General features: G+C 38.9%; 2 protein-coding genes across 7 annotated transcripts in view; one reads left to right on the plus strand and one right to left on the minus strand.

The window, feature by feature from the left end:
• OPN4 (opsin 4) overlaps positions 1 to 20937 on the minus strand; it is a 44829-nt gene extending 23892 nt beyond the window's left edge. The window contains exons 1-6 of one of the 5 annotated variants that reach the window (XM_065067768.1): positions 20808 to 20937; positions 20577 to 20682; positions 17745 to 17812; positions 15699 to 15835; positions 14489 to 14550; positions 649 to 13913 (exon numbers count right to left, since the gene is read on the minus strand). In XM_065067768.1, coding sequence (XP_064923840.1) covers positions 649 to 721 — 73 coding nt within the window. In that variant the 5' untranslated portion in view covers positions 722 to 13913; positions 14489 to 14550; positions 15699 to 15835; ... (1 more) ...; positions 20577 to 20682; positions 20808 to 20937. Of the gene's footprint in view, positions 14449 to 14488; positions 14551 to 15698; positions 15836 to 17744; positions 17813 to 20576; positions 20683 to 20807 lie in introns of those variants that run through there. The other 4 variants (XM_065067767.1, XM_065067773.1, XM_065067769.1 and 1 more) reach the window with 4 other exon arrangements.
• Positions 1 to 22753, plus strand: part of WAPL (WAPL cohesin release factor) — a 144591-nt gene that overhangs the window by 34520 nt on the left and 87318 nt on the right. Inside the window, exon 3 of one of the 2 annotated variants that reach the window (XM_065067746.1) lies at positions 14813 to 14974. The exons of the other annotated variant lie outside the window; for it this stretch is intronic. The gene's annotated coding sequence lies outside the window, so the exon portion shown is untranslated. The remainder of the gene's footprint in view (positions 1 to 14812; positions 14975 to 22753) is intronic. 2 annotated transcript variants of the gene reach the window in all.

Here is a 22753-nt window from a genome sequence, read left to right on the forward strand (position 1 = left end):
CTTTTCCTGTGTAAAGAAGATTGCCAGATTCTCTGGAATAATGCGAGATCCAGTGCAGAATTTCTCACTAGAGCTTCAGATTGCTTCACTCCATCTTCAGCTTAGCAAAGGGCAGCAGCAGCGCTTTCCATTTAAATACAAGAGACGACAGGGTCCGCACATGCCCAGTTTGAAGCTTGTGCCATCCAGAATCCAGCCTCACTTTAATGACAGTATAAAACTGATGCTCACTTAAAAGTGCTCTTATCTTTTTTTGCCTTTGACAGACTTCTGCCTGAATTTTAATGCTATATCTACATTATCCTTGTATGAAAACAAAGAAGTCACAAGATTGGGTTCACTGTCTGTCTTAAATATTAGACCTATTAGACCTTACTGTTTATTTTCACTGTATTGGTGAATTAGTTTTTTGTAGTCTGCTTTTAAAGAAGATGCATGTGTACAGTTCTGCTGAAATTGTCCGAACTCAAATAGATTCTGGTATGTAACAATGTGCTTGTGTGCACTTCTGTCTTGTAGAATTTAGGTCATGATTATTTGTTGGTCTGCTTCTAAAAATAAACAAAAAATAGGGATAAACCCCACTGACATCATCCTTTTCTGCTCTTCAGTTAAAAAAAAAAAAAACAAAAAAACGCGTGCAAATACCTAAGGCGGAGAACAGCAAATAACCACTTGTTGTGTGCTTTCTTTTGCAGTTGTGTTTAGTTAGGGTGTACATTAGCAGATCCTTTTTCACACAGATCTTCCTTTACATTGCACTGTGCAAAGAGATACAAATTGTTGTATTCCCAATTGAAGGCTGGTTTCCACTACAGTAAAGTGAAATTTAATTCCAGTAGAGAATTAGACACAGAGTGTGAAAAACCTGTTCTAGTAGACACCGCAGCCTGAATATCACAGAGTTTAGGCCTTCCACCCACTGTCAAAATGACCCTAATGCAAGCTGTTAGCTTCATTGCAGTTGGTAATAAAAATAGATTATATGAACTGTTTCTGGAAAGCCGTTGTGAAAAGGCTGCACGCATAACAGTGGGGACTGTATTCCCTCAGCTCAGCATGGATTTCCCTTCTCATGTACCTTTCCTTAAATTATCACTTGCACTACCTAACCTTAAATTGAGGGAAAAGGGATTGCATTTCTTTGCATGAACAGGAGCTGTGCCTCTATATCAAAGGGACTCACCTGTAGTGCTGCAGATTCCCTTTGATAGTCATTTAAGGAAGGCAGCATTTACCTTGTGTCACCAGGCCACTGAACATTAACCAGAGGAGTCGCTTCTTTTACTTTACAGGCTCTCAAACTGCAAGACCTTAAAAACAATTAGCAGACCTATTGTGAAAGTCAGAGAAATTTCATTGAGTACCCCTGTCCTGTGGTGTTAGATCAACATAGCCAAGCCAGATTTGACCAGCCATGGCAGAGCTGAGCTCAGAGGTGGCTAATTACTTGGCAGCTTTTAATTTCATCAATGCCTGACATTCCCTGGTCATTTTCTAGGGTGTGCTCTTCCCCTCTTCTCCATGTGTGACACCAGACACACGAATATCAGGGCAATGGTGGATGTGGCATTAACAGAACAAACTTCAAAAGTTATCGATGTGAACTCCAAATCCATCGCTCTGTGTTCTTGCATACACAGTGTGTGCATGCAGCACACTGTAGGTATGAGGCAACAAACAATGGGGTTGGACATTTTGAGGGATAAGACCTTTTTGGAAGATAATTCTGTATTTTATCACTAAAATGGCAGGAGATGTCATTACAGAAAGCAACAATGTGAACCGGCAAAAGCTTGCACTATATTCAAATAAAGCTTATCAAGGGAGTAGAGCTGAAAGTACATTTTAATGATTGAAGTGTAGAGAAAGAAAGGAATGGGAGATGTCCAATTTGTGTGAGCTTTATGTTCGAAGTTGTATACAGTTACATCCTGCTCTTAGCAAACTGATAAGACATGAAGTTGGAGATAATCTTCAATGACAGGCATAAATATTAGACTGGAGGTGTTCTTTGACTATGTATTCTAATTTTCTTTCCTCAAATCCTCTTAGTTTTCTGCTTATGTCTTAGTTTTGTGCAGTGCCAACTCTCCATCTGTTTACAAACAGCTTGTACATTAAGTTTTCCTTTTTCTTGGGTCACAGATTACATTTTTCTTCCTTCTTATTTCCTCTCATCTCAATAACAAGTCAATGCACTGAAAATGTTTCATTTCCAGTTAGCCTAGAAGCATCCAATTGCTTAGCATTTTTAGAGGAACCCATAATATGTTTGGCAGGGTAATCAAATCATGGAACACAAGTAGTCTTTTTTTAAGTAAATCAGACAGTATAGAAACTACATGTCTTCTTGCTTCATTAGATATAGTGTTGTTGTACATGCCCTTCCAGATAGGTTTATTTGATTAGTTCATCAGCTTCTGAAAGTATATTATACAAGAATGTGCAATATAAAGAAGAGAGAGGAAGTTTCCCCAGTAAGAAGTGGTTGCTAGTCCAGAGCGAGCTATTCATTTGCTATCCCTGCCTTAGCCGCTGGGGCCTACTCTTGTGAATGCTGAGCACTTCAAGCTAGGTGAAATTATTTCTGAAAAATGGACCCTAACACTGAGGCTCATGTCCAATGGAAATGTCCTCACGTGATTAGTCTAATCCTGTGTTATAGCCAATTGCTAGAGGTGATTATATGCAATGCCTCAGCTTCTGTGGAAGGAGAGGAATCATGTCCTAGAACTGCCCAAGGTGTGAAGAATGAGGCATCTCATGCTCTGTACCTACAGCTTGGGAAGTCAGACAAAGACATATACAAGCAAACCATTCACAAAAACTGTTTTCTTTCAGATTTAGAAGTCATGGAATGTCCTGAGTTGGAAGAGACCCACAAGGGTTTGCAATGTACCTTCATAGCTTTTTATGAACTACAGGCAGAAATAGCAAAAAGACCCTGGACTCTGGGGCCTTTCATTAAACTGAGAAAATTATCTAACAGGACAAGGGAAAGATAATGCGTGGGTAAAATTTAATTAAATTCCAAATGAACATAGGAGTTCTTTCACAATGAGTGAAAGGGAACAGTGTTGTCTTCTTTGGCTGGGAGCTGTGTGGAATTAGGTTTCAGTTCATCTGCAGAAATACAGAGTGGACTGAAAGAATAGGTAGTCTGCTGCTTAGATCATAAAGATCACTGTTGGGCAACTCCAGGAGAGTTAGAAGACCAGAGGTATGGTCAGCCAGGCATTAATGTCCCTGACACATATTTACAAAAGCTTACCTGGCTTCCTTAAATTTTACGAAAGATCCCCTAGGCCAGCATGAGGAGAGAGGAATAGACTACTTAGTAATGAGAAAGGTAAACTCCCACTCTTCTTTGAGTTCAGATACAGTTCTGGTATTTGAGCTACCACGAACGAGGAATGCACAAAGCAAGGAAGTTGGGTGACTTTTTTTGTCCTGCTATAATGGGGAGAATGATAAACTTTGTAACACACCTTGGGGATAACAATGCTACTCTCAAAATGTACTCTGCTTGCCTTCTAAACACGCACATTATTTCTGTAAGTGATGGAATAGAGGGAGGAATTACTGATTTTTCACTTGGAAGCCTATCCATTTTCAGTATCTGCCTTTCAAAAGGCAATACCACACTAAAATCTGAGCCCATAGCAGCCTTCCTTACACAGTCTCTCCTGTATAGAAATTGTGAGCCCTGGGCATCCAGTGTGGTATTGCTTGTCAGTGGCTGTAACATCCAAAAACACATTTCTCTGAGAAGTGTTTTCAGAGGCCTGCTTTTGTACTGGTACCTGCAACAAACTTATCTGCTTCATTATACAGGTGAAAACTAGTTGTTCATTTTATACAGAAATCTGGCTTCAACCATCTGTGTCCTTTTTGCCTTTTAACAGCCAAGATCTGTCAGGTGGGAACTCTCCTACTTCTTAGCTGTTCCCAGACAGCATACTGTGATTTTGGCACCCCAAATAAGACAGCAGGGAGAGTTGTATAATATATATCTTCTTTGTGCTCTATTAATAATAGAAATTAAACTTAGTCCTTCATGCCTGGAGTAACTTGGCAAGGGGACATGGAGGCAAGAACACCCTTTGTAAATAAAATTGTTAAACTGAGTACAAAGTTCTGTATGGCCTTTTATGGGAGCACACTGTTGAGATTACCCAAAAATCAATAGACAAAATAGAAAACAGTAAATCAAATCAACATGGCTCCTGCTTAGCTGTGGAAATGAATAATTCACCTCATAGGTAGTTCTAATTTTATAAGACAACCGACATCTACGGTGACCAGCGGAAGCACAAACTGCTGGGTGCAGCCAGTGAGCGTGTAACACTGCAGAGCTGCTCAGCGCCACAGCAGGGAAGTGAGAAACCCAGGGCTGGACTGAGTACAGAAGGGGCAGACTAGAAGGGATGGTTTAGAAAAGTCCATTCAAACACAAGTTCTTTTCTAAGATTTATCAAAAAAAAAAAAAAAAACAACCAACCAACCACCATCAAAAAACCCACCAAGCCAACTAACCAAAAAGTCTTTTCCACTGAGATGAAAAGATTATATTAGTATCTCCTCACCACTATGAATTTAGCTCCATAACATGGCCTTAGGCTGCCAACTCTATGGCAAGACTAAATCCGGCAGATGCTCTGCCTTCGTTTCCCCAGTAGTATTTCCAGGTTACTCTAGTGGTTTATGGCTTCAGGGCCAGGTAGCTTGAAAAGGTCAACCCACCTCTGTCCCTCTTGTCCTTCCTCACAGCATCTGAAGACAAAGTAGCCACACAAAGAACACTCCAGAACGGCCAGGTTGGATTTGCAGTGCCTCCAAAAAAAGGCTTTTTACTTTGTTTTGTGGGCTGAGCTCTGATTCATCCTTCCCTGTATCCTATGGCTTAACCTCTGCACAAAAGCTACCCTTCTCCAGGGAGCCCTGGCTAACCAATCTCTTCTCAAGTAATTTCAGCTAGAAGCTTCCCTAATTCCAATTCCCAAATAAGAGCTCACACCCTCCCAGCGCTTCTCTCGTGTGAAACAAAGCTGATTGTGCTGGTGTAGTTTAGTGCCTAGTGTAGGCAGGGACAAATCGTCATTTTAAAATAAGATAGAAAAGTTGCTGTATCATTGCAGAAAGAACAGCCTCCCATATTTCAGGCAATAATTAGATATAAAACTTAAAGGGAACTTCCCTTGCTATTCTCTTGCCTGTAATAAATCAGATCTGTGCCACAGGCGACTCAGTCTGGAGTGGGCTGAAAGGTGGGTCAGCACATGCCAGTCTCCAAGCTGCCTTGTCATCTTTGCTGGAAGCAGATCTAATGAAAGATTTGCTTATGCAGAGATACAGCAGAACAGTGTGTTTCCCAGCTAAGGTAGGGCTCAGATTAAAAAAAAAAAAAAAAAAAAAAAAAAGCATTATTGGTCGAGAAAGGGTGAGAAATAAAATTGCAAAGAAATTCTGTTTATCAAGCATTTTCTCCCAGTCGAGTACTGACAGCCATTAGAGGTACACACCGTAGCCAGTGACGGACAGGAGTGCCAGGTTTGGGGCAGCATGAATAGTTTGTACTGCTTACAAGAAGAACAGTTGGTACCATTTGATTTTTGATTGTTTTGTTTCTAATCTCATACATATGTAGTAGTTACTACTGAAATAGAAAGAACACAGTGATTAGAGCCCACCATGGGGAGGGGATGCACAGATATCTTGGTAAAATAGAGGACAGTCATGGAGACAGCCAGGTCTCTGATGAAAATGCTAAGGGAAGAGGAACAATAAAAAGCAATCAATATCCACACACAACAATCAAAATTAAAACCCCGGGGTTTGAGAAATAATAGTTCATTATAACCAGAAGGTAAGTAAAGTGTGGTCTCATTTGATATTAAAGAATTATCATCTTTCTCCTTAGATAATAGCACTACTGTCTTCAAACAATCTGCAGAGAATACATATACTGCCCTAATAGTTATACAACTATTTTTTGTGGCACATACTGTTGTCTTACTATGCTTCCTGTGAAAAGAACTGCAGCTTAAGTCTCAGCAGCTCACAGCTATTCCAAGTGCCCTGCGCTTTGCTGTTCAAGCTTGTGCTGTACCCAGTGCTTTTGGGAATTTGGGCAGGATGAGGAGGGAGAAACAGACCACTAAATAACATCACTGAATTTTCAAAACCCTGTATTTGAATTGTTTCTGAAAACAGCTGAAGAGTGAGTGCAAACTAAAAATACCAGAGGATATTTTAGCTGGGTCTGTAAGGGGTTTCAGTGACAAGTGTCCTGTCTAAGACAAAACGGCCAGCAGCAGCTGAAACAGAAGCAGGATTTGGCGCAGATTACAACAGTGTTCAAGACTTGGGCAGGGTTCTGTAATGACCATTACAAACAGAGGCATTATGACGAGTTACTCCCTGCTGCAACTTGAAACCTTTCAGACAAGTTCAAAGTCAAACAGACCTAGCACTTAAACTAGAAGAGAATCCGCCACAGCTCTATTATCAGAGCTTCTTAAAACAGTGAAGTGTAAAGCCATATACCCAATTCTTTATAAACCCCTCTGCTAGGGCTATCATCCAGCCCGTCGTCACCTCAGACTCCAGTTTCCTAAGTGTTCACAAAGCCTCTAATGAACAGAGACTCTTTTTTGTTTAAGTCTACAGTGTGGCCTTTATTAATACCTGCTCTGCTAAAAGCCTCCTCTGGATCCTCACTGACTTCTGTTTCAGTTGCTATGACATCCTTTTTTCTCTGACCTTAAGTTATGGAACATACAGGACAATTATTATAAGGCTGGACACAGGATGCCAGTGCAGCTATGTCCAGCTCAGTCTGAGCTCTTTTCATCATGATCCTGTCTTCTCCCAGCTCATTGCTTTGTCTGTTATTGCTGTGCATCCCCTCCTTTGACTTTCTATTAAATCAGCGATATATTGCTGGTCTTCACTTCCAAGGGCCTTGATGGATTATCTCTCCCCAGCTTACCTATCATCTTTCAGACAGCATTGGCTTGCCAGCTCTTGCACCCTGTCAGCCAGTGATGCTGATTTCCATCATTCACCAAACAGAGCTTCCAACATGCATGATTTGCTTGTCTTCATGCAGTTCCTCGTGCTGGCATCAGTGGCAACAAGTCCTGGACAATAGCTCAGCTGTGGGCACACAGAGCCTGCTTGGCCTTATTGTCAGCACTGACCTATGTTGTCTAATTGTTACCTGCTAATTTCCTGCCACTATGTCTCCACTGCTTGTTTCCCTGGACTTTGATAACAAGCTCTTTGGAGCAAAGGCATTTTATTCTATGCTGGTGTGATGCTTAGATTTGCCTAATATTTCTAGGTACAACAATAATAAAAGCATTGTGGGCTTCTCTTCTCCACAGCTAGTGCTGTGAATTTCCTTCAGAAATATACTCTGCTTAAATTTTTTGTGAAGGATTGTTAAGTTGTTCAGTATAGTTACAAGAAAAAGTCAATCGAAGCTCAGGGTTTTGTTTTAATAAAAATGGGGACTTGTGTTTGAAGATTCTTTTCAGAGTTTAATAGCTAAACAGAAAGCTGCCTGAATAAACATACATGTCAAAAGCAAACGTATATGAATTAAAGTGATAAAAAATACTGGCACTAATCCTCAGAAAGCCAAACTATTATTTCTTGCTTTACTTTTGTAATTCTCCGTGCTCCCTACAGAACTGGCATTCCTACTCACAACTTGCAGATAATGCTGCAAATCAGGAAAACATAGTTGGGTAGTAACTTTGCAGCACAGCAAACAAACATAGACAAACACACAACCTCAGCTTACCATAAGAACTTTTCAGTGAAAGAATATCCTGAAATTTATGTATATATGATTGGGAAAGCTGGGCACTCTATTCTTTCTGCTCTTTATATATGGCTACAAATACGCTTGTAAGACCAAAACATATTAAAAACATGCATCCTTGAATATGAACTAAATTTCTGGGCCAAATTCCCCAAAGCAGTAGAGCTATTTTGCACACCACCGTAGTTTCCATCTTGTACAAATGGAAACTTAAGAATGTAAACAGTAGCAAGTGACTGACCTCTCCCCGTATAATGAACAAGTGGATGACCCATGATGAGGGTCATCAGATTTAGACAAGTCTCATACTCCCTTCTGGGTGAGTGATTCAGCTACTCGTTTTCCTGGTAAGAAAAAAAATCAATGTGCTCTTTTCTAAGCAGAGTTTCAGTAATAGGACTTAAGACTGCCAAACGCTTTAATAAAGAATGGACATTCAGATGCATTTTTCCCTGATTATGAACACATTTTTCTTCACATGTTTTAACCTCTTTTTGCAGCATTTAGTAACCAAATATAATTTACTAAAATTCCCATCCTCTCCTTGTTTCTCTCAAAAATCTATACCCAGCCAAAAATTTAAACCTTTGCCTTACATTGCTGCTGCCTTTGACATGAGAGATGAAAATGGTACATTTTTATTTACAGTAACTGCTTGTGAGGAGAAGAGGTAATGAGAAATACAGTCATTTCTGTCTTCAGAAATTTAAGTGAAGTTAAAAACTCTTAGCTATGCAATCAGTACAAACTGTTGTTATTATGTTGCTGACTAGGGACATACTTAACAGTCTACTCAGTCTTCTTGTTTTCAAATTCATTGACTTGTGGTAGAGTTACTTTCTTGGATTTATTTTAAAGTGAGAGAACAGGGCTGTTTATTTTGCAGTTTGCAGGCAAATGTCCTTGGGCAGCAATCAGAACTAGTTACCATCATCAAACAACTGCAGTGATCCCAATGTTTTGCAGACAGCAAGTCAACAGTGATCATGTTGGTTACCCAATAGAAGCAATAGAAAAATAACCTCACGGCAGCATTCTGAAGGCAGATACCAAAGAAACTCAAACCTATTTCACATTTAAGGAACAGCATACCTGTTAGGACTCAGTTTTACAGTGCACCAAAATAGATATTCCACAGTACATACAATAAGCTTGCAGATCTAATCACCCTTACAGAGTTAAGCAGTTTTGTACGTTATCATGAATCTACTCATCAGATGGCATAAATCAACATGACTCCACTAACTCAGCTCCTATCACTTGAGGAGCTGAGCTCACCATTACAAAGCAACTGCAAAGCTTGTGTACATCACCCAAGGAAGATTCTGCTACAGAATGAGCTGCTAAAGCACGTACCCTTCCCAGCCATGCTTCTTACCTCACAGCCTCCAGTTTCTGGACGAGCCCTTCAGAGCTGCTTTGCTTTTGTTTTCCCTTTGGAGGGACCAGACCAGTGAGGCCCATGTCTGGGTACAGGCCTAGCTGGGGTAGGTTTAGAAAGGGAGCATGGGGCCAGGCCTAAGCTTAAATGCAGCCCCAGCCCCATAGCTAGAGGGGGTGGATGGAGGTGTCAGGTGAGGCTACTCAGGTCAGTTAAAACCTATTAGTGCACTCAGGTCCTTGACAGACCCCAAGTCTCAAATTCTTGTTAAATTCCCACTAAGTTCTTTCTGCTAAATTAAATTCTTAATAAATGAGCATGTTTTCTTAACTACAGAGTCTTACTACCTTCCAGTGATATCACCCTACATATCTTTCACCATCTGGCCATTTATTTAGGATCTTAAATTTGGATTTGGAATCTTCTGACATTTTGGAAGTTCAGAACAAGAGATCTCATGGGGGATTATTCTTCTTTTATTTTAAATCTGTTGTGTTAGAGAAAGATGTTGGTGTTTAATACATATCTCTAAGAATAGAAGAGTATGAGAATGACCATTCTAAGTCAGTCCAAATGTGTCTAAACCAACATCCAGTGGCTAAAAGCAGCATGCCAGGGAAGTGCAAGAGTATGGTGACATTTTTCTAGAATGCTCTTTCAGGCTCCAACAGTATGCAGCTCAGCAAATCCATGCCTCTCAAAACATATTTCAGTGATTTAAATCAAACATTGATGGTGCTTCTGTGGTTTTGTAAAAGGATTCTGGAAGTAAGAAAGAATGTGTTTCAAGTTGTCAACATAAAAGTCAGGGAAAAGAAAGGCTGCAGTCTGAACCATGGAGTTATTCTGGTCCATACCAAATTATTCTTTAGCTTGGGCACAAGCACAGAAATCTGAAAGCTAATGCAGCCTGTCTTGGAAAGCTTTGTATAATTTCAAACACAGTCATACTACAAAACCAGTTTTCATGTCAGCTCAGCAACTCCCTTCATGATCTGCAAGTGCCTTTCCATAAAGGTTGCCAGAACAAACCAGCTGAGATACAAGCTCCCTTTCTCCTAAGGACTGGAAGATAAATAACTCCTTAAAATGAATTTTTAGTTCACAGATTTTAATGCAACTTTTTTTTTTTAACAGATCCTTAATAGCCTTGTTAAAAGCTCTGATTTTCAAGGCTTGATGATCAGAACTCTGAGATATGCATTCAAGACAAGTGGCTGCAACTGAAGCGCCCAGAAGGACTAGCTGAAGATTTAGGAACATGGTTTTTGTATAAGAATTAGGCTTAGAGAACTGCAAGGTTGAATTAAACCAGAAATCTAACAGACTAATGCAACATCAGCATTCACTTACTCAGGCCTATTTTCTAATCACTACTATTTCTCAGGCTTTTCTTGCAGTGCTTAGATGGCTCTTCTCCTGAATTTCTTACTGCTGCTTATTAGACATTACTGCAGTAAAAGCCTCATCATGATTGACTGAGTGCAGAAAAACAATGGAGAGAAGGCTTTAAAAATGGCAACTGCTGTGCATTCTCCAACCATTCCACTGGGGCTGAGTTTTTAATTTTTGGTAATCAGTAGAGTTATTAATATATATGCTCCCAAACCAGAAAGTCTCTCGCAAGTTTTGCTAAATAATCAGTATTAAGAGGTCACATTAAATATCATTCTATGAGAAATATTCACCCACAGGGAGCTGGGTATTTTAAGCCCTTAATAATCTCTACAAGTGCATTTTGGAGCACTAGTTTTTGGGAATTTCACCTGAATACGTGTTGTGAAGTCACTTGATGCACTTTTCTGAAGGTGCATGTGTAGGACTGTGTGATGGTCTTTTGTACAGTGTACTTCTCTAAGGTCTGATGAATTATTTGCAATTCAGTTTTAGTTTTGAAAGCTGCTGCTTTTAGCTGGACTGCCAACTTGTTACTACAGATTAATTTGTGTGTGTGTCTGAAAACTAATGATTATTCCAATTACACCAGTTTATCTAATGAAATATACTTACCTAGAAAGCTTGCACAGCCTGTCTTTACACAATAACAACTACAGCAAAGTACCAACAGAAACGATGGCATGTTTCACTGACTTGGCAGCATCCCTCCCCAAAATTCCTGAAACTACACCAGAAACATAAACCACAGGAATACTGTCATTATAAACAAAGTGTGCAGTGTGTAGAAAGAGGGGCAGCTCTAATACAGCCCACAGATATCATTTGCAGCTGATTTTCCAGTGTCATAATGAATTGTTTCTCCATTGAACTTAGGTCAGTTTCTGTAGAAGGTCATTGAATACATTGGTAGGCAACATATGTGACAAACAGGGTAAAGCACAAACCACTTGACTCGCTATAAGAATAAAGGTTTGTTTTTCAACAAAAGAATTGTGAACTGGAAAGCAGGGTTTTTGGAGAAACGTGGAAATTAGAAAAAAAAGAACATTCCAGCTTTACTGTGGAATAGCAGGTACTCCCCACCCCAGAGATGGTACATTTGGCTGTCATCAGTACTAGGTTTTACAAATACGGAACAACTTCATTTTAGTTGAGTCTTACAAATTGTACCTGGAATCAGAAACTGAGCTGGATTATTGAAGGTTTCTACCATTTCTCTAGAAAGAACAGTTCTCAGTCACACGTAGCTAGCAACTTTTATGGTGATGTATAAGCCAAGGTGAAACTCAGCAGTTTTCCCTGATCATGCTGGCTCTGTACTGTTAAAAGGAGTTCAGATATCAGTACTCCTGTTAGCAATTAACATTATAGAATTTAATAACAGTGGAATAAAAATGCTTTTTTGAGGTCTTTTTTTGGTTTTCTAGCTATAAATAGGTTTGAAAAATAAGTGGTATAAAATACTTTTACTATGACATACTAGTGACTGGGCAGAACTGAGTAACAAAAAAGTCTGTAGCTCATATCTACCTGCTACTGGAAACCAAAGGAACAGACACCTTTACTATATGTCTGAATAAGCATGCCATCTTCCCCCAAGATTTCACCTGAATATTCGTGTTGATAGTCAAATTATTATAAAACTATACTAACCTAATGCTTCTGAAGAACTAGATTTGACTTGAAGATACTTGATTTAGTGCAGCTGTTATTGAGAAAAAAATCAGTATCAGAACAAATATTGTACAATAAAAATCTTGTTTCAGACTTTTTGCTTCAATACAAAGAATAAGGTAGACAGGACAAGAGGCAGACCACACAAACTTAGCACCAGCAACTTCCACCTGAACACAAGAAAACACTTTTTTACTGTGAAGATAGCCAAACTTTGAGACAAGTTGCCCAAGGGGGTTACAGAATCTCCATCTTCAGAGATATTCCAAATCCAACAGGACACAGTCCTGAGCAACATGCTGTAATGACCTTGCTTAAGGAGCATGCGGACCAGATGATATAAAGAAACACCATTCAACCTCAGCTAACATGGATATAATATGAAAGTAATGGACCCTCCAGGGCTGCCTGTCTCCACACCACAGAGAGGTCATCAATGAGCAGAAATGAGGTGGAAAACTCTTGCACTAAGATTAGCTCAGTTGAATCCACCCTCAGGACATACCCATGGGACAAGTGCAGCATATGTGCAAAAATCATTATGCTGGGGTCTGGCTTTAACATCTTTACTTATTCTGTTCACTAGTACTAGTGGACCCAAAAATTTGAATTAGCCTTGAGCTTTCCATTATTCTTTGGACTGCTTCACATACCACTTCAACAGTAGCCTCTATTACTTAAGTGTTGTACATTCAAACCATATAGGGGACTGTGCTCTGTGTATTGAAAGAGATTCCTTTTTAGCAAAAGTGTGTTAGAATGCTACATTAAAAAACAAATCTCTTCTTAAATACCTGGTGAAAAAAAGAGTAAGGGTCTTACCACTGCAGTGACAGATAACACAAGAAGATTATTGCATCTGTTCCTAAAGTGATCTTAAGAAGTCTTCATGTCTGCAAGAAAAACTAGTAAAACCCAGCAATGCTGGAGCTAGTGAAATAATTTCCAAACAGTTCCAGTAAATAACAGTATTAATGCAAATGCAGAGTCATTGCTTTCTGTCATTTGAAAAAGCTCTTGCTTTCACTCCTCTGTTTTCATGTTTCTGTAATGACTTATTTCAGTTTATCTATAGGAATGTGGTGTCTAAAAACAAGAGCTTCCATCATTGGAGCTAAAGAATGCGGTTTATTAACTTGCAGGGGGGGTTAAGCCAGGCTAGGTATTAGGGACAAACAAAATGACCTGTGGCATAACTGGCAGGGCAGTTCTGACATGGTGCACATTATTAGTAAACAAATGTGCAAACATATCATTTGTTATAAAAGCCCTTAAATTACTAGAAGTACTCCTGGGTTTTCACCATCTCTTATCTCCAATTCATGGTCAAAATCAAGTCTGTCTTTAGGAGCAGACAAGGAGGACAATTTCATACTTGAGTTTCTCAGAGGTCAGCACAGCCACTGAGGTACAGCTTCCCTGCTGGGGAAAGGGACAGCCCACCAAGGGCTCTCCAGGAGAGCACCACAGCCCAGCATTTGAAATCTGAACTTGCCTGAGGGTCTTCCCTTTATGGTGACTGTCTTGTCATACAAGGGGACAAACCAGGTCTGAACAGGAGTAGATTCTTATATTCAGGCCATACTAAAAAATCCATCTGCTTGGCCAAGGAGGAATACAGTGTGACTGGGAGAAAAATCAGAAACAATATTTCAAGTGGCATTTTCTTTGTGGTTGCTAGGAGAGTGATAGAAGGAAATAGGATCTTTCAACTATTCTCTTTGGTTTGCTAGTAAGTTGGCAGCTAGATAACCTAAAGCTTAAGGCATACATTTTTCTATAATTATTTACCTGGAAGCAAATACATATTTCACAGTTAATATTGCTTATGTATTCATATTAATAAAGTAACAGCATCTGTATTTATTTCTTGAAATCAAAGGCTTGTTCTCATAGGTCTGGTAGTTGGACTTCAAAAGACTTTGCACTAATTATCCCCAACTTCTTGTTTTAGGATCGTCAAAGGAAAGCAAGAAAGAAGCAAAAAAAAATATTCCTGAAGCAAAGTCCTTGTAGTATGTTAAGATTCTTGGAGTCCTGAAGCCCAAAACATCTTGGGCAAATGACAGTTGTATTTCTAACCATGCACCTGGAAATATCTTGCTTTGCAAGCAGATAGCTCTGACAGTGCATGCTAAGTAGCTTGTACACTTAAAGAGAAACTAGTTTTAGATGACAATCTCTCATGGGTTGCCACTTACATGAGAACAGGGTGCTTATACGTCCTCTTGTGTATTCTGAAATCTCTTGTAAGGTCCAGAAGCTGGGGAGATAACCAAGAAGGTGAAAAAGTTAATGCTAAAAGAAATCTGATAATAACCACTCTTCCCATTCTGCTACATAATGTACTATCATTATGTGATGGGTAATAATAAAAGGTATTCGTGCCAAGGAAAGAATGAGTTAGCAGTGTATGAGGCAGGAGACTGACACTGTTTGAATTCAGGATTCAAATTTACACTGATTTATTTACCAAAAGATAGATACTACTGAGTTGATTTAATTTTAATTTTCTTCCTTCACAGATATTTACCATCAGGAAATCTTCTCAAAAACCTGCCCCCACCTAAGGAACTTTCTGCTCCACCTCATACATAGTGCTTGGCTCCAGGTCTTCTTACAGAAAAATAATGGCTGTTAGGTGATAAAGTCTAACAGGAAAACACCACAAAGACATGTGGAACCAGGTACATTTAAAACTTCTATTCTACAACTCTTATCTTACAACCATCTGCACTTAGATATCAAAGTCCCAAGCCTTTGTTTACATAGGCATGCGATCTTTGTATTTCTCTTTGCCACAGCAGATGGAGGTGACGCATTCTCATTTTTGAGAATTTACCTTCAGCAAATAAATCTTACAGGCATTTGATAACCTGGTATTAAGATTTCCCCAAAATACCATTTAATTACTTTAAAAAATTGACCTTGAAATATGGTTTAGATAATCAGTGCTGACAGCCTAATATGAAGTCTATTATATACTATATGAAGTCTATTATTATAGCCATACTACAAAAATAGTGAGGTACCTAGAAGTCAAGGTGATGAGTTAAATACTATATCAAACAACATGTCTGTGGTCTACAAAAGGCAAACTACCAGTCACCTGTAGAATAGCATGCCCCCAAAGAATCTGTACTGAACAGAGGTACTAGTGACTGAAGTCTATGTATCCAACATGAAATTAATTCCGACGTGCAGAATAGGAGGTAATAGCTAGAGGAACACATACAATGTATAAGTTACTAGTTAAAAAGATAAAAGGAGCTAGAGTTTGTAACCTTTGAATTAAAGACATTGAAGAGCTGGATCTGGTTGTATAGGGCTTGGTCACAAACCCAGAGTGCACCGTACTGCCCCGAATGAAACAAGAATTCCAGTACTAAGTGACCCCACATATGCGGGCACCTCAGAGAATCTGGAACCTGGAAGCGGTGGGATGAGGAGCTGTTGCAGGACTGAGGAGCCTCTACGGTGGCAGCAGCAGACTGTGGTCCCCAGAGCAGCCAGGGACAGAGTGGCTCATGGCCAGTGGCAGAGTCAGGCTGTGAAAGGACCAAGGAACATTAAACACCACCCTGTTACCTTTGAAAAAACACTGCTGCACATGCATGAGTTTTCCATTTTTGTACTGCCTTGTACTTTCCAAAGCTTAGCACAAATTACTCTTCCATAGAAGGTAGATGGAAGGTACCTAAATTTAACCGAGTATTAAAAAAACACAGTAAAGGGGAGAGCAGTACAGTGGCACAGGGGACAGATGAGCAGAGGAAGGGAATGAGACATAGCAGGGAACTGGCTAAAGCAAGCAGTAATACACCATTCATCTAACAACAGTGACAAGAAGTGCCAGTCCTTTACTCTCTAGGAGCAGAAATGAATCCACTTAGAGCATTAATCAGTAATGCTCGAAATCAATAATACATAACAGACTAATGGATCTTAAAACTCATTAGTGGTGTGTAGGAAGCGTACTGCCTAAAAGTAAACTGCATGAACATTAACATTAGAGCTAGTCAGAGAATGGATAATCTTGCCTGTGCAAAAACTGATTATGTCTTCAAGTGATATGAAAAGCAAATTCTGGGGTGGGTTTTTTTTTTTATTTAAAGAAATGTCACAACAAGTCTCTTGCTAGTTATCTTTCCATTTTTTTATCTAATGTATCTAGACAATAAAAGACTGCTCCATTTCAGGAATGTTTTGTTACAGATTTTTTTTCTTTAGACAGAAAGAAATAAGCTGCAAGAGCTGTGATGAGGCTAATAAGTCCAATCAAAAGTATTTTTTATAAGGAATATATAGTGACACCAAATATGTTGATCTTGCTAATGGTTCTGGCATAACATGTATGTGAGAGGATTACAAATTTATGAAGCAAGTCTGTCATAACAATCATGTGTTCAAAGAAGGGACTCCCCTGGAAGAGCAGCTGCACTTAGACAAGAACAGCCTTTGAACATCCAGGGCAAATGGAAAAGATCCCTTCCAGGCTTTGCTCAGGCAAAGACATATCCCTATTATAAAGCAGCATAGAAGCAGAATGGGAGGAGGCATCTTCCTCATTCCCACCACCCATAAAAGAGAAAAAACTTCTAAAATAGTTTTCTGTAAATAAATTATAAAAAAAACCAAAAAAAATCTGTATGAAATATCTTTAAAAGCAACCAGCAGACATTTGAAACCAGCAGAAGTTAATACAAATGCTGATCATATTACTTTCCTCATCACTCTAAATAAGATTTAATACCTTCAGGCCCCACTACTAGTTTGCTTTCCTTTGTTTTATCCCTTTGATTCCTTCCTTTCTGTTTGTGCCTAGAAATTGCTATTTCCTTGAAAGGCAGGTGAAAAACTGAATGTGAGCTCTAACTTGACATAACAAATGATGTTAAATTGACTTCTAAAGGAAATTCCATTAATAAAACTAGTTTCTGAAAAGTGGACAAGTTTCCAGAAGAGTTTATAGTTAAAAAGGTATAAAATAAGATTGCATGTCTCTAAACACCAGCGTGATAACTTAATATAACCGGTGTCACTTAACCTCTGTCAAACCTGATAAGGACATGATGCTTATGGTAACTAAAACTAAAGCATATGCTAAGTCATATTGATTTGAATGGTGTTTATATGAGTGGTAGATTAAGGTATGGTTAGCTTTAATGGCCCCATTGCTGTTGAAAGTATTGATATTCCCATTACACTGACTAATATAGTTCCTTGCTAAGTAAGTGAATAATTTACAGCACTCAAACCTTAGAGGTCTGGCTATAGTCCACTGAATGGGACTAAAGCATAGTCTGGTAAAAGCAAAATCTCTCAGTTAAGTTCTCAGTCTTAAGAGCTTCAACCACCCCTGAATATACATGTTAAATGCCATGATGGTAAGCACTGGAGCAGGGTGCATTCTTTCAGTAGTATATGAAGAATCAGTCTATATAGTATCATCTGTACCAATCTGCCAGGTCAGAAGATGTCACACTAAGGGTGGGAGTCCAGTTGAAAATGAATTGTGAGTATAACTGGAAGAAATCAAGAAATTAAAGTAAGTAGTATGACCTCAAAAAATTACACTCAGGCTTACTTATGTAGTGCTATGTGAAGGCTTGAGAGTTGAAGCAACAGTTTGGTTACCCAACTTATGCTGTTCTTGTTGCACTATAACTATTACCTCAGTGATGAAGTAATTTCTCACATTTCTCATCTCACTCAGTTCTCATCCCCACCCAACTAATTGTTCTTTCATTTTCCTCCCAGCCTGCATTTCTTCCTTTCTCCCAAGTAGTATCTCTCATTCATTCTCCTCTCTTGCTTTCTTAATTTTGATATTTTTCAGTGTCCATGGAAGAATAAATACTTAGCTTTGTAGGAGATTGGAAAAATCACAAAAGCAAGCTATTTTTTCTTAGCAGAATAATTCAGAGTTTCATATCTGCCAGTCACAATCTAATTTTGTGTTCAAGAGTCCTTTGCACACCCAGTAAGCTGACAAGTGTACAAACTTTGTAACAAGACCTTTAAAAAGCTCTCACTGCAGTATTTGGCACAAGCTTAGGGACTGTTTGTTAGCTACTGAAGGAAGACTCAGTTGTAGAGGATAACATTACTCAATGATAAGGTGAAAACAAGGAAACATGGGTTTCCTGCCCAGAGTAAAGGCATATTACTGCATGTTGCTGCATATAACACACTAGCTGAATTAAAAACATTTGGAAAAGCCGACACTTGCTCTGAAAAATAACCAACAGTTAAAGAAAGGTCCACTCCCAGTGTTAGAATATACAGAAGCTATTTCAGATACAGCTGGTTTGTTAAATAGATGTTGACCTGGTTATTTGTAAATTAGTTTAAAAATAGCATCATTCTGGTTTTAGAAGCTAGATAAGGAGAATGGAGGTATTTTCTTATACAAATAGGATTAAGGGGAGATTTGGTGGTACTTAGTGAACTACTTCAGAAACTGGTTTGCAGTCTAACACAGTCTGTTGAGCACTAAACAATGAAAATGGGTTTGTGCACATTGTTCCTTCAGTTACATTGTTCAAACAAATGCAATCACAGCAAGATTAACTACCTTCTGAGATAAGACACAGCAAAAAGAATTTTAACAAAGAATGGTCTTTAGAAAGACTTCTTGCCCACACATTCTTTTGTTCTAGATCTCATCCTCTGCAATCACCTCTCTCCTTTTTTCTGTTATCAGCTGTGAAGAAAGACATACAAGAATCTTCTGTATTTATAGAAAGTAATGTCCTGCTGTTGGACCTGTCCTTTCTCTGTGGAGGTCCATGTTTCTCAAACTTCTCTCCCTTCATTCTACTTTGGAAGTAATATTTGATATAATCTCAGTTGTATACTTCTTTATTCCCCTACTATCACTTGGTCTGAGTAATTCTTGAAAAGCAAGTTATCCATGACTCACCTACTATTCATTAAAATTATTTGATTATCTGTCAGATTATGATTAATCAGTAAGTAGATCTCCAGGAAATTTAAGAGACACATATACTATTTCTGTTACTTCTCTAAGCCACCTACTCTAGTGCATTTAAAAATGGCTCAGCTACTATAAAACGATATCATATGATCACATATGTTTTTCCTAGCCACCTTATCAGTTTGATTATAGCAAGAGGAAGCATGCAGCAAAATAATTTCTTAATTGTTAGATAAAAGACTAACTATTTTTACAGTACTGATCAAGAGAGCTTGGACATAAAAAATAGCTGGAGCATGAACTACCAGTGAGGAACACTATCTTTAATCACTCACACTTTAAGGAAGTTCCTCAGCTGGGAGCTGCAGTAAGATTCATTACACCTTTATGGACAGTCTGGTTCAGCACAGAAAGGCTGAGAACCATTGCTGCAATACACAGTAGGCATCAACAATCATTTCTAGGCCTTCTCATAAAATACTACCATACTGTCCAATTTAAACTGCTTAATTAGCAAAGAGAGTGCCAGCTCATCCACCAATCATGAAGCCTGGGGCACTGTCATGAAACTAGAGCTATAACAAGAGACACCAATAGATGAAAAACTAAGTTTGAACATTGATATCCTTTCCTAAACAGGGCTTGATCACAAAAGCTCTGACTTTAGTTCAAACAGTAGAAGCAATTGTCAGTTACATTCACCAGAAACAATTTTTAGATATATCAGACTAGCATACATTAGTGGTTCCTATTCCATATTTGTCACTTAGTGAGCCCCACTACCTTCATCTGAACCTTAAAACTGCTTCTCCCAGTCTAAGGATATTACTGTGGTGCATGTAACAGGAGAAAAAAAATAGTTCATTTAGTCATCACTTGATAGTGGATACCATTGCTTTAGATTACTACAGAATTAATATTCAATACGTAGGAAAAGGATTAACAACAATTGCAGTTTCAAATAAGAATCAAGAACAGATTACACAACAGTGATTTCTAATGTGAAAAATAGCTTCATAAACATAAAGAAATCTTTCCTAATATATTATTAACACAATTGAACAAGAGGCTTTAAATGAAAATGAAGTGTTTTCCACAAAAATAGCTCCACAATAGCCTGAAGTAGTCTTTAAAGACCCCTAGAAAAATAGCAGAAATGGTAAACAATGTCACAGGATCCAGCTCTTTCAACATAAGATGTTTTTAAGCATGCATCACCAATTGAAGTTTTATCAAACTAAGCCCATTCATAACACTCATCAAATTAGTGCCATCCATTTATAACTGTAATAAAACAGTCCTTAAAGTGTGATTTTCATAAAGTGAAATTGATACAAAAAGCTTTGTACCAGGAAACGGCAAGGGCCAGCAGCCCCCCAAGGGACTGGAAACCAGGCACAGCAATACAGCTAGAAGAACAGGATCCTACACCAGCCAGGCGCTGCCCTGCTGTACCTGAGGAACACAAACAAGACGAGTTAAGGGATAGCCATTAATAGTTCAAATCCTCATATGTGCCCCTCAAGACAATGAGACAGATTTGAAATAAAGTTGAAAAACTACATCAAGATTAGGCTTACTAAGGATAACATGAGCCAGATGCCTCAGGAAGCAGATCTACAAACAAACCAAAATAACAAAGCCAAGACCAAAAAGACAGAAATATAGCAGGGCTAGAACTGCACACCAGCAACATTCCCACAGATAAACTCAGTCAGGAAGCAAGTACCTAGAGCTGAGTTTAAATAGAGCTCCTGGGCAGAAGGAAACAGGTGACACCAGTCAGGGTAGTTAAGGCCTATTAGTTCGCTCAAGGCTCTGACAGTTCAAAAGCACTCCTGCTTCCCCTGGGAGTAGCTGATTTACTAGTACCTACTTAGTTGTTCTTTTGGATTTTCTTGCCAGAGTTGCTGAGGTAAAAAGTTAAAAAAAAGGCATCTCTTTCAAAATTGCAATTTGATCACACAAGCTTGAAATACACACCAAACATTCCTCATGCCAGAATTAAGTTCACCATGGTTTCTTTTCAAGTTCCTGAAGGGAACTTTTTACACTCTACAAGCTGGACTTCAACAAGCTGTCAGATCAAATAGACATGAGGCTGTTCGTGTTTCTACTCATTTTATCAACAGAGCAAGACTACTCTGAATCAGGGAGAGAACAGAGAGCATGTCAATACCATACAATGAGCATCATGCAGAGATGCTGGTTTGGGTTGTGGATGCAGAATGGAGACATAGGTACATATCTTCCCAGCTAATTGCTCCTGTTGAGCATTCTTTTTCAGTAATGTTAACCATTCTAGTTCTACTACTGGCTTCTCTGCACAGCACAATAGCATGTGGCATGGGCACACTAAACCTAAACAAAACACTAAAATAAAATAGATGGAGATAATAGTCTAGAATCTGCAACCACCTTGTGCTCTTGGATGTCCCTGTGTTAGATACATAAAGATCCCTGATACAGGGAAAGCATATGTGTAGTGTGTTCTGCAAGGCACTTTGGGATATTCTTTAAAATAGCAGTTGGAAGGAAAGAGAACTGGCCACATTGATCCAAGGCACATATTGTGGGGCTCCTGCCATTTTCCAACAGAAAACCTAATGGCTGCAAGTGAGCACAGGCAGGGAAAAATGTTTTGAGCTGTCACAAGGCTGTGAGGAATGTGATCACATGCTGTGATCACAAGTCATGCACAGCCAGCTGTGCCAACAATCACTTGAAAATTGAATTGTAAGAGCGATGTACTGTGTACTCCTGCGGTACCTGCTTGAGGTGGTACAATTCTTCAAAAATATCCTTCCTGTATGCAAATAAAGTGTTTGTGTAGCTGTGCATTGTCTGAAAAATCATGTTGCGTTTTTTTCTAAGATAAATGAATTAAATGTATCAGGGCCCTGACTGACTAGGCCTTAATGGCACTAATCAATCTCATCCGGGACCCCCACCCACACACTCTCTGCCCATTGGCCCAGGAGCTCTACTTAAACTCAGTTCTGAGTGTTCACTGCTTGAGTTCTGCTTTAGGAATGCATTTCTTTAATATAGTGTTAGTCTTGTCTGGCTATTATCATTTACAGACTGCTTGTCTGGTTTCATTTCAGGTTAGTGTTGTCTGTGTGGGTTTTCTGGGCACTTAGTGAGCTGTGTTTGACCTGTTTGCTCTTACTGAACCACACCTTGTCTGCTGGTCTGTTTTCTGGTTTCATCTTAGACCTGTATCTTTGTCACAACTTGCTGGATAACCTGGATACTTGATCACACTTAGTTGCTAGCTTTGTTACTGTACCTATCTTCTTGTCCCTTGGGGAGCAGCTAGTGCTTGCAATAAGGCTTAACAATTATAGAACTGATATTTATGGCTTTCAGGTATCTTCAATGGTTATGTTTCTATTCAATATGAACTTTTTTTTTAATGCTCCTGTTAGCAATGCATTATAGTTCATAGGAATCCTTGCTTCTGAAAGCAGTTACAAGGCAATTATTTTAATGAAGATTTCTATTTTATTTTGTGCTTGAGGTA

This window comes from Columba livia, chromosome 6 (assembly GCF_036013475.1).
Source record: "Columba livia isolate bColLiv1 breed racing homer chromosome 6, bColLiv1.pat.W.v2, whole genome shotgun sequence".
Classification (NCBI taxonomy): domain Eukaryota; kingdom Metazoa; phylum Chordata; class Aves; order Columbiformes; family Columbidae; genus Columba; species Columba livia.